This window comes from Vanellus vanellus (genome assembly GCF_965231255.1).
Source record: "Vanellus vanellus genome assembly, chromosome: 3".
NCBI lineage: Eukaryota > Metazoa > Chordata > Aves > Charadriiformes > Charadriidae > Vanellus > Vanellus vanellus.
In genome coordinates this window covers 129,407,481-129,424,443 of record NC_138907.1, presented here as the reverse complement: position 1 = coordinate 129,424,443, position 16,963 = coordinate 129,407,481, and the positions used below count along the sequence as shown (strand labels likewise).

Sequence of the window (16,963 nt, the reverse complement as noted above, 5' to 3'; positions counted from 1 at the left end):
ACCAGTGGAAGCTGGAATATATCAGCATGAGGAAGGAGGGAAGTTTGATGGAGGTATAAACTAATGCCTTGAGAATGGGAAGGATTTAGGCAGGATACTGCCTTTTGCCCATACTATAGTATCACTCTCACAGACACCGAATACATTCCCAGCAAACGCTATTGCGCTTTGCCGATGCCCCTTCATCCCTTCTCAGCACTGAGGACATTCAAGGACGGGGTGAGCCCCATCCTTCCCAATCGCGGGATGAATTTTGTGTCCGCAGACAGGCAAACGTGTAACTTCTAACATTTTCACCCATCGTTTATTCCAGTATATATAACACAGCCTATTTTAGGAACAAATTCTGCTTTCAAGAAGAAGCCGAGCCAGTGAAAAGTGCCCAGTCTGAGCAGCCTCAGCCCATTAAAATGCAGATCCGACCCCCGTTCAGCTCACACAAAGCAACCTCAGCGACCCGGCTGTCTTCCGCTCGCGCTGCCGAGATGCGCGGGTGCCTCCAGCTAGGGAAACCAGGCCCTTAATTACCGTCCGTGATGGTCTTTCACATCACGGATTAACCTACAGCAACAGTAACTGTAATAAATCTTGGGGAAAACACTGTAATCGGACATATGGGAACTGACAAAACAGAAATAAGAAGTTTTCAAAGGGGGAAAAACCCGTTTCTCCTCCGGAGCTCACCCTATAATTAACTACTGCCACCAGCCCATGTCGCAGGCTTAACGAAACGGAGGACAGAGAGACAGCACAGACACGTGCTTCTGCGCCCCCGACAGACTGGATGGGAGATGAACCAACGACGCTTCAACGCGTTCAGTGGCTCAGTCAGTGCACTAAAAGTCTCAGAATACTCAGCAATACTATACCATATATGGTATAACGGGTATATACGGACGGGCCTGTGCTGAGACAGGTACAGAGCCTATTTAAGCCGAGTATTTTAGCTTTCGTGCTTGCCGCTGCATCCACAGCCCCTGTAAGCAGCCGGTGTGACTGGCCGTGCGCAGGGGCTACGCAGAGTTTAGTGGCTCCTGAAATGCCCTTCCGTGGAAGGCTAAACCCCTGCTACGGGGCGTATCGCCACGTATAAATATTTGAAACCGAGCAATCAAATCCCGTCTCTACCCTCCTTCAGAACCTAAACAGATAACGCTCCTTCAGCATCGCACTTCCAGCTTTCAGATGTTTCCAGAGCTCTCTTGCAATTCATTTTGCAGTGTTTCCATATTCTTTTTGAAATACGTATACTTCTCCTGAGCCAAAGTTTTGGCAGTATCAGGTAAAACCTGGTGAGCAGCATCTCCCTGGTACGCGTGGACACGGCCTGACTAAGATACTCTCTGCTACTTCAGAAGTACTTTTCAGTGCAGTTCCCGCAGCGACGCCGCAGGCAAGGCTGGCACAGACGGGAACAGTCCGGATCCTACAAATGCTGTAAGGTGAATGGCTTTCACTGACCGCTCCTTGTAGGACCTCAGCTGAACAAGCGGAGGAGCTCTGATGAAGACCCGTATTGCTCATTATTGTGCGGTTAAAACCGTCCCAACCCTGATGAGACCGGGTCAGGTGTACACCGCCACCACCAGGAGATACTTCGCAAAGAACAGAGGGCTCAGCGGGGTGTGCGTGACAATACCCTTCGAGGGATGTGTTTGGGTCCCACTGTGAGCCTCAGGCACATCCCCAGGGATGCCGTGGAGCAGTATGTGTTCTGCAAGCTGAGAGCCTGAGGAGCTGCAACGACGGAGGCAAACGGTACTGCCCGAGCCTGGGGCAGCCTGTCCGCTCCCCCTGGGCCCCGGAGCAGATAAATACCCCGTTCCTTCTTTGGAACAAGCAAGTATAGAAAGAAGCAGCCTCTTCCCATGAAGAGGAACTCTTGCGGAATCTGCTGGATGAAGTAACCTTTTGTATCAGGGTTCTGAAAGCGGGATCCTTGAAGAGGATGAGCCAGGACCTTGGTAAGAGGCGGGAACTAATATGGGTACGGTGATCACAGATGGCGACATCTACCATGCATTTGCTGCCTGTGAGTTCTCATGATGGCTGGCAAACGATGACACTTGAAAGTAAGATGATTTTGGCTTTCTAAAGATATGTTCTGGACCGATTTAGTGCCATTCCACACTTCTGCGAATGTCTCGCCTCTCAGCAAGAGCAAAGTGCAGACAAAGAATGACAACAAGCATCATTTTGCAGAATCAGGTCGTTTCTTTGGTGTTTTTTTCCCAAATTTATTCCAACTTCTTTTTAGTCTTTGCTGGGGATGGTATCTACAAAGTGTATGTGTGATAGAAAATTACCTCAGTGCAGCCTTTGACTCGCCGAGGGAGGGAATGACATATTTATCAGAGAACACCAAAGTTCTGCGCTTTTCGATGGGAAGTCACCTACAGTCACTTGCACATTTTCCCAAATACGATCTGCTTGCAATCAGCTGGTATATTGTTGGGTAATAACTGTGACCGAGGACCGTCCCAAAGGCTGAAGTAGCCTATCTCGACATTTTTGTTACCGTCCAGATTTTTCTGATGATCGCGCTCAACTCAGGTGGTTAAACAAAGAAGTGGAAACTACGGAACTAGGTGATCCCTACCCACGTTAACTGTTGCTCCCGAGTCAGAACGGACGGAGGGTTATAGCATCCCATTTTGTGTGACTTGTGTGCAAGGGGATGAGGATGCTGCAGGAGAACCCGTCGGACATCGCTACTGCGGAAGTGTTCCACACTGGTGTGTGCACAGGAGAGATGTGTCTAACGCAGGAGCTTCTCGGGTAGAGGTTTGAGGAGGATTGCTCTTTGCTCGACAGCCAAAAAACCCGACCCCAAGCGGAGGCTAGAAGCAGAGACAATGCAGGAGGCCCTGCCCACAAAGTTGCCTGAAACCCAGTAAACGGGAAGATGTTACGGGTCATGCTGCTTAAGGACTGCCCACATGAACGCTCTGTTGAGCACCGGCGTTGGGAACTGTCCGCTCTCTCAGCCTCTTTCTTCTCAGGCAGCAAAAGCGCATTTCACGGAATCACAGAGCAGCCCAGGTCAGAAGGCACCTCACAAGACCACCTGGTCCAGCCTTTCGTGGGACGGGAGCCCAGGTGAGATTATCTAACACCCTGTCCAATCGCATCTTGAAAATTTCAAGTGATGGGGACTCCACCACATCCCACATCTGAAGTCCTACACTGTACTGCACACTGGGCAGCGTTTGTGGGCACTATGGGGAATGGTTTGCAGACAGATTTTGAAATAATTTTAACACAGCCCGTTCAAACCTGCAGAATCCCAGAGTGGTGGGGGCTGGAAGGGCCCTCTGGAGCTCCCCCAGTGCCACCCCCCGCCAGAGCAGGGGCACCTCCAGCAGTGGCACAGGACACCTCCAGGCGGGTTTGGAATGGCTCCAGAGGGGGAGACTCCCCCCCTCTCTGGGCAGCTGTGCCAGTGCTCTGCCGCCCGCACGGGAGAGAAGTCCCTCCTCAGGTTGAGATGGAACTTCCTATGGTCACGTTTGTGCCCATTCCCTCTTGTCCTGTCACTGGGCACCACTGAACAAAGCCTGTTCCCATCCCCCGGCACCCGCCCTTTGGGGATTGATAAGCGTTGATAAGATCCCCCCTCAGTCTCCTCTCCCCCAGACCGAGGAGCCCCGAGTCCCTCAGCCCTTCCTGCGCACACAACTGACTTATTCTGTCCCGGGAAGCAGAAGGGCAGCACAGGGATCTTTGCTCTGTGCTGTTCGCAGGACTGCTGCGGCAGACGAGGGGTCCGTCTCACCTCTCCAGTACCACCCCGTCATGAAAACAGCGACAGTTCGGTTTCTCATTCCCTGCCGGGAACATTCATTGCTACGCAGCTCTGGGCAATGCGGTCTGCAGCGAACCCCCTCGCTGTTCTCCCTGGCGTATCTTCACGAGAAACAACAGCGCAAATACAGGACTGGGCTTGTTTTTTGCATGTTTACATAGGTACAGCCATACAATAACTCACGTGTACATAACTAAGCAAATGCAAACCACAATTCCACTCAAACCTAAATGCCTCTAGTGGACACGGGCAACTGGAAAGGACTTTGCAGCTCAGCTGTGTTTGGTGTGGAGAACAAGCGTTAACAACGGCAACGCAGTCGCCTCCTTATGTGAAGAGTCTCCAGCAGAACACAATAGCCCTTTGGAAGCGGAGGCGCCTCTGATACAACAAGACCGGCCCTTCTCAGAGCAGCTTTGGGAGCGAGGCTCTATTTACAAAGAAAAACAAAAATCTCTTTAGAGCTCTTTAGATATTTCTTCAGTCACATTCATGGAATAACATCTACTCCGATACAAGAAAATCACTCTTCAGAGAGAACCAAATGAAGCGCTGCAAACAGCTCCTTACATCATGAATGCTGCGTTCACAGTTTGAAGTGGCGGTGTTATTTGAAATATAATAGAAGAGTCCCAGTGATACGAAATCCATACTCTGTATTTTTTGACCTCTCTCAGAAATAAACCACCACCATCGCAAGGCACGCGTACCTTTTTGTCGGTGTGGGTGCTCCAGAGGACGTGTGGGTCACCATGGCGTCGTTCATGTTAGTCAGAGGTCGAGGAGGACTAGAAGAGAAATATTTATTCCAGTTAGCATTAAAAAAAAAAACCACAACAAAAAGGCAACAAACCCAACACTGAGGAAAAGGACATCACTGTGCTCTGTGACAACACCACGTCGAGGAGCAGCAGCAGAAACTGCTTTGCCCAAAGATGCATGAAGAGCTTGGGCTGCTCCAGTCTAACCACTTGTCACAATTGGTGTGTTACACTAAAACGAAGATAAAACTAACGCTTGTGATTCCACAGCTGACCTTTGGTAGTTCAAGCACAGGTAGGAACCATTCAAATTAAGGCAATGACTCGAAATGTTTAAAGAAATTAAGCCAAGTTTTATTCTAACAAGCAATGCAACAGCCACAGTTTGGTCTTTATATTAATATGCATTCACTTTCAGTAAGATTTACTGCAGGTAATACCGAAACGGACCCTGGCCGAGGTGAGTTTTCCACAGCCCGAGGGGCAGGAGGCGGCTGCGGCGTTCGCCCGCCCCGACGTTCCCAGCGCAGCCGCCCGCTCCCAGGGCCAGCACCAGCAGCTCATTACCTGCCCTTAGGGCTCATTACCTTATCGCATTCAGCAATCTGCAGAGCCCAGCAATGCGGAGTTGGGCAACCACTACGAAAAATCACCTGGATATCAAACATGTAAGATCACAAAGAACGCGTTCCCGGCTGAGCGCGTCCCTTCTCCATGTTGGGTTTGAGCGCAAAAGCACTTCTGTTCTCAGTCCTCAGGACAGCCATGCCCAGAAATGCTTATGCCGCACGTCTGACGTCAATGCTGCTCCAAATACAACGTTATACCAAGAAATGATTTGGTCATAATACATTTACTGAGGGTGCTCCTTTGGAAAAGGAACTCCTCACCGTACGCGGCAGCAGGAATGGGACGGTAACGCGGTGGGAAGCCGCCAGAGGTGGTGCCCCGCGGTACGGCTGGAGGCCGTTCATTTTGCTAGTGAACACGCAAATACACCCTGCGGTAAGGAGCGGTTAATTAGCAGCGCTTCCCCTCTGCCCTTTTAGCTCCCTGCTTACTTCTTCTTGCCCAGAGCGAGGAACGCTCTGTCCGCATCTACACTGCGAAACTCGCCTTCTCCCCCAGCTCCTGCTCCTGCTCTGCCTCTCCTCGGCGCACACCGCAGAGCCAGACCCGCAGCCGCCGGCGCAGCCGCTGCAGCGAGCAGCAGCTTTCGCAACCCAAACTGTATTTTTCAGCGACCTGTTTCGCCGTCTCTGTGTGCGCCAGCTGGGGCAAACCCCGGGACAAAGGGTTTCCGCACACCCCTGTGCTCTCCGGCACAGCAAACACCCCCCGATATTCCTCATACCCGGAGGACAGGCGGATTTCGGCGTGGAACACGGGCAGCGGGAGCGGAGCGCAGCGGGCAGAGGAGGGCACGCACCCCCCACCCGCCCGCGGGATGCAGACCACGGCGCGAATCTTCACAGAATTCATTTCACCCCCAGTAACAAACACTACCTGGGGCACATCTCCCGCTGTCCCGCAGAAACTCGCGATTTTGAGTGAGGGGTAATTCTTTACTTCATGACAGTACGGCTTTTGTATGACCCTTCTCGTAAGAAAGTGGATGTGATTCACCATTTGTAATCTGCTTTTAGTATCGTTATGAGACATTTCCACATGTTCCTTCCAGTTCTGTAAATACCACTGTCCTCAATTTTCCAGCTGAATTCTCGCTAACAGTGACAAAGGCAAAGAAAAAAATTAAATACGAACACCTGGCTAAAAGATTTCTAATAGCACAATTCTGTCCCCTTTACTATGTACAAAAAAGCCTTTCCCAGTGCAGAGAATTTCTTAAGGCCATTTATAGGTTTTTAGGGAATGTCTTTTCAAAAAACTGTAACTCTGTCAAGACGGGACCGTATTTTCTTGTATAACCACAACAGACAAATGGAGTAGTTCGTGAAGCCGGGAGGATGCTGGAAGCAGGTACGCAATAGCGCCGGCGCAGCACGAGCTGCTTGTATGAACCCGGGACTGCCAGTGCAGGTCAACCTCAGCCTACCAAAACTTCTGGTTTAAAGGGAACATAACGGATTTCCCCTTCCGAGATGCTCGTGATTGTCAGCATCTGCTACAGCCTATCAAAATAACAGAAAAAGAGACAAATATTCTTCAGTGGCCGAAAGGAGAGATTCTTCTGCATCGATAATCTCACCCGAAAACGTAACTATCCGGGCGCCTGAGGCAGGAGAAATCCCAAACTATCACTGGCGGAGAATCCCAGAAGACGCGGGCAGAGCTGTAACTCCTCTCCCGCCCTCGGCTGTAGCCGATATTAGAACAACTAAGGCACCCGGATGGATAGCAACAACAGCTTATGTCTTTCTTTCAAAACTAATTCTGAGAAATTTAACCTAACGAAACAGGTTTAACTCACCTGACATTTAAGGTGCATTTAATCAGCCTGGGGCGCTCTTGGGAAGAAAAGCACCTAAAAATAAGCAGTGAAATCAGAGAAATCTCTCAGATACCCGGGAGGCGGCAGCCCCCGAAAGTGAGAAATCAAACTCCTTAAATTTTCTTTGTCCCCACTGCTTACGAGACGGGACATCGGCCGCGCGGCTGGGAGGGCAGGGAGCAGCCCACCCCAGGCAGCAGAAATCACGACGGCGGCGATCTTTATTCCCGTTCCACGCGCGGGGTGCAAGGCGCACACTGCGTAAACGTTAAGTAGCTTGAAAAACACGACGGTGTCCTTTGCAAAAGGAAAACGCTGGTCGCACTCGGCACCTCGCCGGCCGCACTGAAGCGGGTGCCAACTGGCTCAGTCGCGGCGTGCGGGATGCCATCGCTCTCCGGGGAACCAGAAACAACCGAGGACGTGAGAGCAGCGCAGGCTCAAAGGCAGGACGAGGGCTCGGCGTGGCATCGGGGCTGGGGAGAAGCATCTAATGATGGGGGCTCCTTTGGGCAGGGACATGTAGCAGCAAACTCACAGCTTTGGGTCTGTGCGTTGCCACCGCGGTCTCTCTGGCTGTCCCGGGCTGAGCCGCTCACCGGGGACCGCAGGCTCTCGCGCGCCGAAGCGCGGCGCGGCAGTGGCAGACACGATCAGAACACAAATACAGAGCAGAGCTTTGCGGAGGGCTTGGAACAGGGATCACGAGAGCCCCCCCCCTACTCAGCGCAAATTTGGGCAGCAAGGAATAAGGACCAGGCAGAACGATGCAGGTGTGCCACCACTCAGGAGCCATTTAAACAATTTATTCGCCCACATAATTTTTTTTTCACACAAATGTCAGAGCTAATTCTGAAGCTGAAACACCTTAAGTCGTCTTACAGACGGTATCAGAAGTTTGAGCATTCCAGCCCCAGCATCACTTATCTTCCTTCATCTTTTCAAACCATAGTTATGTACAGATATCACCTCTGTCCCTCCTGCCGTGACCGACCCTCTCACTCAGCGTTCAGCTCTGGCTACTGCCGGAAACAGGACATTGGACCAAACAGCTTTTGGTCTAACCCAGGAGGGGTGACGCCCTGTTCTTAGGTTTCCCCATCACCTTCCTGAACACGTCAACAAGCTTTTACGGGTAATTGCCGTAATTCTAATAAAATCAGCAAAGATCTTGATTTCTCTCTACGGCCATTATTTACTCTTATTAACTACTGTCTCCTACCTGTAGTAAAACCAATGAGACCCAGACGTAACTGAAGTTGTTGTCACATCTGTTCTCAGTAATCTTGTCTAAATATGAGAGTAACCTTGTCTAAATATGAGAAACGAGAAATAGATTAGTCACTGCTATTTTGTGTCAACACCTTTCCTAAGCAGGAAAATCAATCATTGCGCATTGTGAAGAAAAGCACAATTAAGCCTAGGTCTAATTACTTCCTTGTCTTCCTTCAGACTTGATGGGTGAAGGTCCAGAACTAAAACCAGGATGACTCTGAGACCTCAGAAGTCGAAAACCTCAGTAAATAAGAGGAACTAAGTCCTGAGACTTTTCGCTGTGTTGGACAATCACCCTGTAAAGGGACCTTTACAAAAAAGCAAGAGTAAACAGAATTTACCAAACTGCCTTCCGCTCTAAACGCTTCTCCCATCTGAGACTGCTGATGTGCAGCAAAGCGCATTACTTATTTGCTTCCATCAGAGTACAGAGCCTCGGAAAACGCAGAGCTCAGGAAAAGCCATCTGCACCTGAGGGTTAAGGGCTGTCACAGCAGCCAATAAAAAAAAAAAAGGCAAAAAAAAGCGAGCAAGCATGCGCTGTCAGTCCGAGCTGGGGCGGGGGAGTCTGACCTCAAAGACTGATGCTTGAAATTCCAAAATTTGGAAAACGTCACTGGCCCTCGAGAAGGACAATTAAATGGGGTCTGGAGGGTCCCGAGCCGGGGCGGGATTTCAGGCAGTGGGAGATAAAGTGTATCCGTGTCAAAAGGGTAACTGATGACATCTCCTACCGGTATTTGAGGTTTTGTGCGTAAGAACCAGAGTGTGTGTCACATATCACAAAAAAAAGACAGTATTTTTCAGGCGGACTGATTAGCACTGTAATAAATGTCAGTGTTTGTTTAATTATCATATAATGATGCCTGGAATTAAGCTACTTTTTAATTAGGGATGGAATTAATGGGGATAGCTGCATGATATCATAGAATCAGAGAATGGTTTAGGTTGGAAAGGAGCTTGAAGATCATCGAGTTCCACCCCTTTTGTGTTACTTTTTCTAAAACTGTACCTATTGTATTCACACAGCTACAAACTGAACAGCGGTATATTTGCTAACTTGCGAGCTGAGTTTTGCTCTATCACCTGAGAATTTCTAAACTAGTATGATTTTATAGCAGAAGTTATTAGTCCTTTTGACATTGCTTAGGAACCCCACCGACAGTCCGGGCTGTGTTTCTTTGCGCAAAGAGAACTACAAAGAATTCCAGCCAAGGCCGGAGCAGCACAGGAAGGTGGGCACAAACCAACCAAGGGATGTATGGGATACAGTAGCGGTATGGAACTGAAAAATCATACCGACATTACATCCCACTGCACTACAGCGCGGTTGACCATAGACTCTGATGATTATTACTATTATTACTATTGTTATTCTACAGGCATGCCGACGGAATTTCAAGGACAGATTTAAAGGAAACCAGATGGGTTTGCAGGCGTTTGTAGGTAAAGGTGAACATAAAGCATTTGGAGGTGCCCGGCCGGGTGGTGTCACGGGCAGCAGACACCGCAGCGGAGACCTCGGTATCATGAGCGAGGTTTGCTTCAAGTTGAACGGAGGGTCTGTACCAAAGGCATAGCAACCGGCCCACAGGGAACCCTCGTTCAGGTTATTATCTGAAAAACCCCACCGTAAATGATAAATAACGGCTGCTGAAACAGTTGCCTCAACCTGTAAGAATACCCCCCCAGGTCGGCGCGGCAGTCCTCTCGCTCTTCCCAGATAAGGGCTCAACTGGAAAAAGCAATAAAGTGAGATTGATGCCTTCTTCTGGGAACTTCGTTATTCCTCGTATAGCGGTTTAGGAAGTACAAGTCACTCGAATTCACCGGAACTGTTTGCTCCTGACAACACACGCACCATTAACGCTTTTTGCTCAGCGCTTCCCTCCAGGTGAGAGGGACACTGACCGTACGGTCCGACCTGACTGAACGCCGTTCTAGCTTCCTACTGCACCCCGCACCTTCCGAGCAGCAAAGAAATGCCTCAACAGCCACCGGGAAGGCCGGTGGGAGACCCCCACAAACAGCCATGGAAAAACTCATCTCTTTCCATCATACCGTATCAGAAGGGATTCAAAGCAAGAGAAGCGTGACTGGCTTTTATCACGTCCCGTTCCTGGAAGAACCACGTCAACACACTTTGATAACAGCACAATAGTGTTACCTGCTCTGCCTCGGCTCTGCTTCTCAGTGGAGACCACAAAGATTCCTCCAAAGAACAGTCAGGACTGAAGTTACCCACAGTGAGGACCATCCCCGTTGGGCAGCAGTGCCGCCCAGTTCTCCCAGAAAGACAAATGCTGTGATGGTTTGAAGTGGCAGAAGCAAGGTTGTGCCCCCCAAACATATCCTTTCTTGCCTGTTCTGACAGCTGATTTAACAAGAGACACTCCCTCCCCCTTACTGCTCCTCAGGGCAGCGGAGCTGTGAGGGGTCTGGAGCACACGTCTGGTGGGGGGCGGCTGAGGGCCCTGGGGGTGTTCAGCCTGGAGAAGAGGAGGCTGAGGGGAGACCTTCTCGCTCCCTACAGCGCCCTGACAGGAGGGGGGGCGGAGGGGTGTGTGTGTCAGCTCTTCTCACAAGTTACAATCAATAAGACAAGAGGGAATGACATCAAGTTGCACCAGGGGAGGTTTCGGTGAGACATTAGGAAAAATTTCTACACTGAAAGGGTTATCAAAGACTGGCAGAGACTGCCCGGGGCAGTGGTGGAGTCGCCGTCCCTGGAGGGGTTTAACAGAGGGGCAGATGTGGTGCTGAGGGACGTGGGTTGGTGGTGGGCTGGGCAGTGCTGGGTTGATGGTTGGACTCAATGGTTCTAAAGATCCCTCCCCACCATACTGATTCTATGCATCCATTCTGTAGGAACCAAGGCTACTTGCTGCTAAGCATAGCTCGGTACCTCCGTATGCAAGGTTTTGATTATTTAAACTTCAGGTTGCAAAATCACACGTTGCTCAGTACTACACATGAACACACGACACACATCACAGCAACCGGGAGGCAAATCACAACGTGTTGCTCTCCTTCGCTACCTCACACCCGTACGTCACTGTGGTCACACCACTCGTGGTGAGGGTTGCGCAGGGCACGCCGTTGGGCTTCGGGTGGAAGCAGACACCAGCTCCCACTCTCTCATGAGCCAACAACTGCATCCACATCTGAGACCACGCCGTTGAGGATGTGACACCAGCTTATCATTCCAACGCAGCTCAGGCCACATTCCAATAACCCAGGACCTACTGCCACCACAACCTCCGTCTCTCACAACAAGCTAAATACGGGCTACGGGCACACTGTGGTACACCACATCCAGGATTGTGTGCATGTGAAATTGTTATTTCTCCCAAGAATATCACCCGACCACTCAGCCCGCAGACACAGACAGAGCCCACTCTCCTCCCCCATCTCCCTCCCTTGTTCTGCAAGCTTAGCGCTAACACTGATGGGACTGTACGTCACTGCTCTTCCAGTGTCACCAGCTCGAGCCAGGCTGGGACTCATCCTGCAGTGCACTGTGGCAGAACATGGGATCCTCTGCAGCACCGTGCTTTGCTCGTTAGCGCTCTCGGCTGCGGAACTTCAGGACCAGTGCTCCTTCCTCGTACCTGCTTCACACAACACCAAACCATGGACGATCCAGCACTGCTTATTCTGACTCAACGATGGTCCTGCTGTCGCAGAAGGACTGAGAAGAGACTCAGCAATATGATGAACAGCATTTCAGCAGCAGTTTCTGGTCACTGGCAGGCAGGGATGGCTCCTGAAGGGGAGTTCACAGGGTGGAGACACACATTAGTGGTCTTCCAGTGCCTAAAGGGCCTACAGGAGAGCTGGAGAAGGACTATTTACAAGGGCATGTAGGGATGGGATGAGGGGGAATGGCTTCCAACTGGAAGAGGGGAGATTGAGATAAGATCTGAGGGAGAAATTCTTGGCTGTGGGGGCGGTGAGCCCCTGGCGCAGGGTGCCCCGAGAAGCTGTGGCTGCCCCATCCCTGGGGGTGTTCAAGGCCGGGTTGGACGGGGCTGGGGGCAACCTGGGCTGGGGGGAGGTGGCCCTGCCCAGGGCAGGGGGGTTGGTACCCAATGATCTTCAAGTTCCCTTCCGACCTAAACCTTTCTGTGATTCTATGATTACAGCTGCAGCTACTGAGGGCTTGTGCAGGAGCACCAGCAGTCCTACAGCAGGACACCTAGTAAAGGACTGTCTCATGTGGAAGAACCCCATCGTGACATCAACCTGGAAAAGGCAATGGAGATTCTGGCACCTTCACAAGAAGAGAGAGTATTTTACAGAGATGTACATACAGATTACCTTGCCCCTTCATTATCTGGATGAAAATTAGGCTGAGGCGGTGTCCCATCTGCAGCAGGATGACACCACCGCCAGGAGCTGGCTGTTATACTGCTGCTACCTGGTGGCACACCAGTCTGGTGACTGCATCTCAGCTGGTGCTGGGATAGTACTGATTTATGAGAAACTACAACCTTTTTGCAGATGGTAACTAGTGCATTTAACAAAACAGATAATGTGGGTTTTACACTCAGAAACTTGGTGGTTTGTTTGCCAGAAGGAGCATGTGCATGTTTCATCCAGAAAGGCCATTTTTATGCGTGGACTGGTGGGTTCATCAAGGCCAGTAAAGGCAGTATTACACTTGATGCTGGGATGATGCATCATTTATTTTACTGGGACAACGCGGACATTATTCACACCAGAGATGATTAGTGGGTCACCTGTGCTTCCTGTTATTCTAGCAGGTCTTGTTTATCTTTAAGATGACAAGACACAGGATCTACTGCTACTGTTTTGTTTTAAAGCTTCTCTTCTGGCCAGTTTTACTCTATAATAATCCAAAAGCCCGAGGAGGACACACTCTCCCAGGGTAGCGTATGAAGGAGATTGACTCTTTGTTTTGCTCACCGACCGAAGACCCTACTGAGCAGTGGCAAGGGAAGACAGACGCAGAGACAAACACTGGAAATGCCCTCTGCCAGAGAACCTCACCACTTATATGGAACTTCTCCTGTTCAAAAACTTCCCACCTGTCGCAAATGAGACAAGACCCGGCACACGCTCAGTGCGGCGCAAGGGCACTGGGCTGCTCTAAGTCTCTCCCCTACCTGTCATGACACAGACGCGGCAATGGGACAAAAGGCACAAGGCACGACCATGAACAGAAAGCGTGGCCCGGCCATCGAGGGCTAGTGACAGTAACTACCCAAGTCTGCTCCCCCCGGCACAGCGGTCGGTGGATCTAAACGACCAAAAGGAAGGGTGGAGCGGGGGGGAGAAGGTGCAAGGGAGCAGGGACATGGTTAGCTTCCTCCCTCTTTGAAAGAGGATAAAGCCCTTTTACCGTATGCGAAATGCTCTAGACGGATGATGTGGATAATACAATTGAAATCTTTCCCCCTTGCGTTGCAAATCCTCCACAAATAATAACTAAGATGAGAGATACTATTTACCGAGTTAAAGATCCAGAGCCCATCCCAGCACGTCTCATTTGCAAACTGTTCCTACAGTTTATGTCCCACAAATCTTCAAGAACGTAGTGCGATGGCGTGATCCAGAGCCAGTTTGGCCCCACATATATTAGTAAATGAAACAGTGACATATATTAGTAAATGAAACAGTGCCGGAGCATCTTCCAGTCTCCTGGAATGGGATCATCCACACTTTTAAGCTGTTAGCGGACCCTCGCACAGCTTTGGCCTCAGTCAAACAGCTCTCTCCCAAACAATTCCCGGGAGTAGTTTGGGAGCCAGCAGGAGCCGGGAATGACTCCCAGTAAACAGCTCAGATGCAGCCAGGCTCTCTTGGAAGGTAAGAAAGATTAACAGCACGGATGTGATGGTTCAGAGCCGGCTGGCTTCCCCGGCAAAGAACGGTCCCAGGCACACTCAAATTAACAGCACAGGCAGCACTCGGACTCGATCGAGGCCTTATTCCTCCAACTTTGCATCTTCAGTTTCCCTCTGATATCAAAGCCACACAGCATTTGACCAGAAATCTGCCAGGGGATGGTGCTGGATCAGCAGCAACGCTCCAGGCAAACCCCGGCAGCAGTGGTAGCGGACAGGGAATCGACAATCGCGAGTTAACCCATCGCTTCCGGCACCGAGCGGTCTGCCTGACCGCCCTGCCCCCAGCACCTCGAAGCCGGTTCCTGCAGTTGGGTATTTCAGATGACAGAATCGTTGAGGTTGGAAGGGACCTCTTGAAATCACCTAGTCCAACCTCCCTGCCCCAGCTGGATCATCCAGAGCAGGTTGCCAAGTCCAAATATCTCCAAGGATGGAGACTCCACCACCCCTCTGAGCAACCTAAACCAGTGCTCAGCTCCCCTCACAGACTTCATCCAAAATCAGGCAGCCTTTCCTTTTTACACCAAAGGTTTTGATCAGTCTGATCTGGGACGATCAGCACGAGCAGAGCAGTCTGCACCAAGGTACTCACATCAAAGGAGTCGCGCTCGATGACCCTTATGGGTCCCTTCCAACTGGAGACATTCTATGGTTATAAACCTACACATGCTCAGGAGGGAAGACCAGACCATACAAGGTTCGCGCACATCGCAATGGCCTTTCAGGCCTGACTTCACACAAGCACTGGCTATTATCTAGCCAAAACAGGTATAGGTTAAAGAATGTCCAAAAGTGAAAGCTTTAACCCATGCTAGGCAAGAGAACATCACTCCAAAGAACACATCGACTTGTGTTTCAGAGCTTTGTGTGCAAACAGCGAGGATTCTGGGGCGGACAACGTCCATAACGTGGGCCAACCGTGCAACAGACATTCATCAGGTTGAAAGAGAAGGGAGCAGACAGGGATGTTGTGGAATGCTGCAGGATACTGAAGCTTCAAATAGCTTCAGCAGTAGCCCACAGAACTACTTTTAAATAAGATTAGGTGAAAATGGTTTCAGACTTCTTTCTTAAGCATTGCCCTTGCTATTCCACTCTCTGTGCCTGAAGAGTTCAACAATTACTTGAAACACTTGTGGAAGTTAATTGTGTCAGATACCTGCTTGCTTTGGAATTCATCAGCTCTGACGCCAGTAGGTCATACCATACATTTGATAACTGCGGGCGCTAGATGGGTGAACTTTCTGTCTAATGTTCTCTCTACTGAACAAATTTGTTATACTATTTAAGAGGGTAATTCTTTTACTGTTATTTGCTGTATGAACTCTTATCCTCTAATTACTCAAAAACTATCATTAAGTAGGTGGAAATGAAAGAACGACCTCTTCTGTACAGTATTTTATATAGAATCAAAACCATAAATAAGGCCCATTATTTATGATTCAAATCTAAATCACAATCTCCTGCTGCCTTTTACCTCCAACTACGTGCCTGAGTGAGAATATAAGATCAATCCATCTGTTCAACGGGACACACTGAAGGCAGACCAACAACGAAAAGGAAAAGCTAGTTAGAAATGCAATAGCTCACAACGAAAAATAAAAGTACACAACAGACAGCAAAGAAGGGGGTGCTAGAATTACCCTTTGCCACAGAATTAACAGACGGGGGACACAAAGAGACTCCATCTCAGGAAAATGACTGTAAAGGGCAGGAGGGCTCCTGGCAGTCAGCTGAAGAAGCATCCCCAAACCCAGCCCAACGCAACAACCACGGGCAAAAGCCGGAGAGCGGTTCCTGAGAACTGAGGGGTTCCTGTTGCATTTGGCTCCGTAAGAATACTAATGGAATTACACCCAATTTTAGGAACTACAATTCAAGAAGGAGGCTGAAAGGCAGGGACGGTTAAGTGAAGAAACCGTCAGCAGGAACAACTACAAGCTGGAAAACATGCTTTTCACAGACAGAATCGTCATGCCAAACCTCCCATTTAGCAAATAATTATGTGGTGACTTGATGGCAACCTACATATAAATGTGATTTATTTCTAATAAAACCAAAGCACAGCACACAAGAAAAGATACAACAAAATCCAAAGAGCAGAAACGGCAATGACCAAAGTGCACCAAAGCACATGAACGACTCCCTGGGCTGCGGCAGCCTCTTCATATCGGAAACTTTCACGCTTTTTATAAAATGCCTGATTTTTTGTTGGTATTTTCTACTTTGAACAGGAAGTAATTAAAAGAAATCTTCTGATCTCCGCTGTATTTGTGGCTGAGGTTAAACATCTGTGATGATTCACTTGGACTCCATGAACTCTTCAAAGAGAGAGGCAGAGGGGAGCATCTGTCGGTCCCATCTGGGGTCCCTCAGGTCCCCAGTAGTGGATTTTGGCCTAAACCATGACAGAAATAAATGTAGTAATGTCGGTGTATGTGTTTTGAGCTCTGCTGTCCAAACCAAAAATGTAAGGGAAAAACTTCACAGTAGGAAAAGTTTTGGAAACTTTTGTTTGCCATATACATATGGGATTTCTTACACTGACTGACGACAAATCTCTGACACAAGACAATCCATCAGAGACAAATGTAGGAATTACCAGGCGAATTCAAGAGGCAGGATATGCCAGCTGAAGCCCAGACGTTGGTGGGCAGCTGAGCCCGTCTTCTCAGATCCACCAGCCAACCAAGAGGGGTGGCCACGGAGCGGGTCCCTTCCAAAGGGCACACCAATGCAACACACTGGTGGTTCTTGTCCTGCGACACTGTACTTTCTCTTAGAATCACAGAATGGT

The 16,963-nt window shown here is 49.7% G+C and overlaps 1 protein-coding gene across 1 annotated transcript in view; it reads right to left on the bottom strand.

The window, feature by feature from the left end:
* Window positions 1–16,963, bottom strand: part of DTNB (dystrobrevin beta) — a 216,009-nt gene that overhangs the window by 110,192 nt on the left and 88,854 nt on the right. The window contains 1 exon segment of the mRNA XM_082481519.1: window positions 4,516–4,593. Within this exon segment, the coding sequence (XP_082337645.1) occupies window positions 4,516–4,593 (78 nt within the window).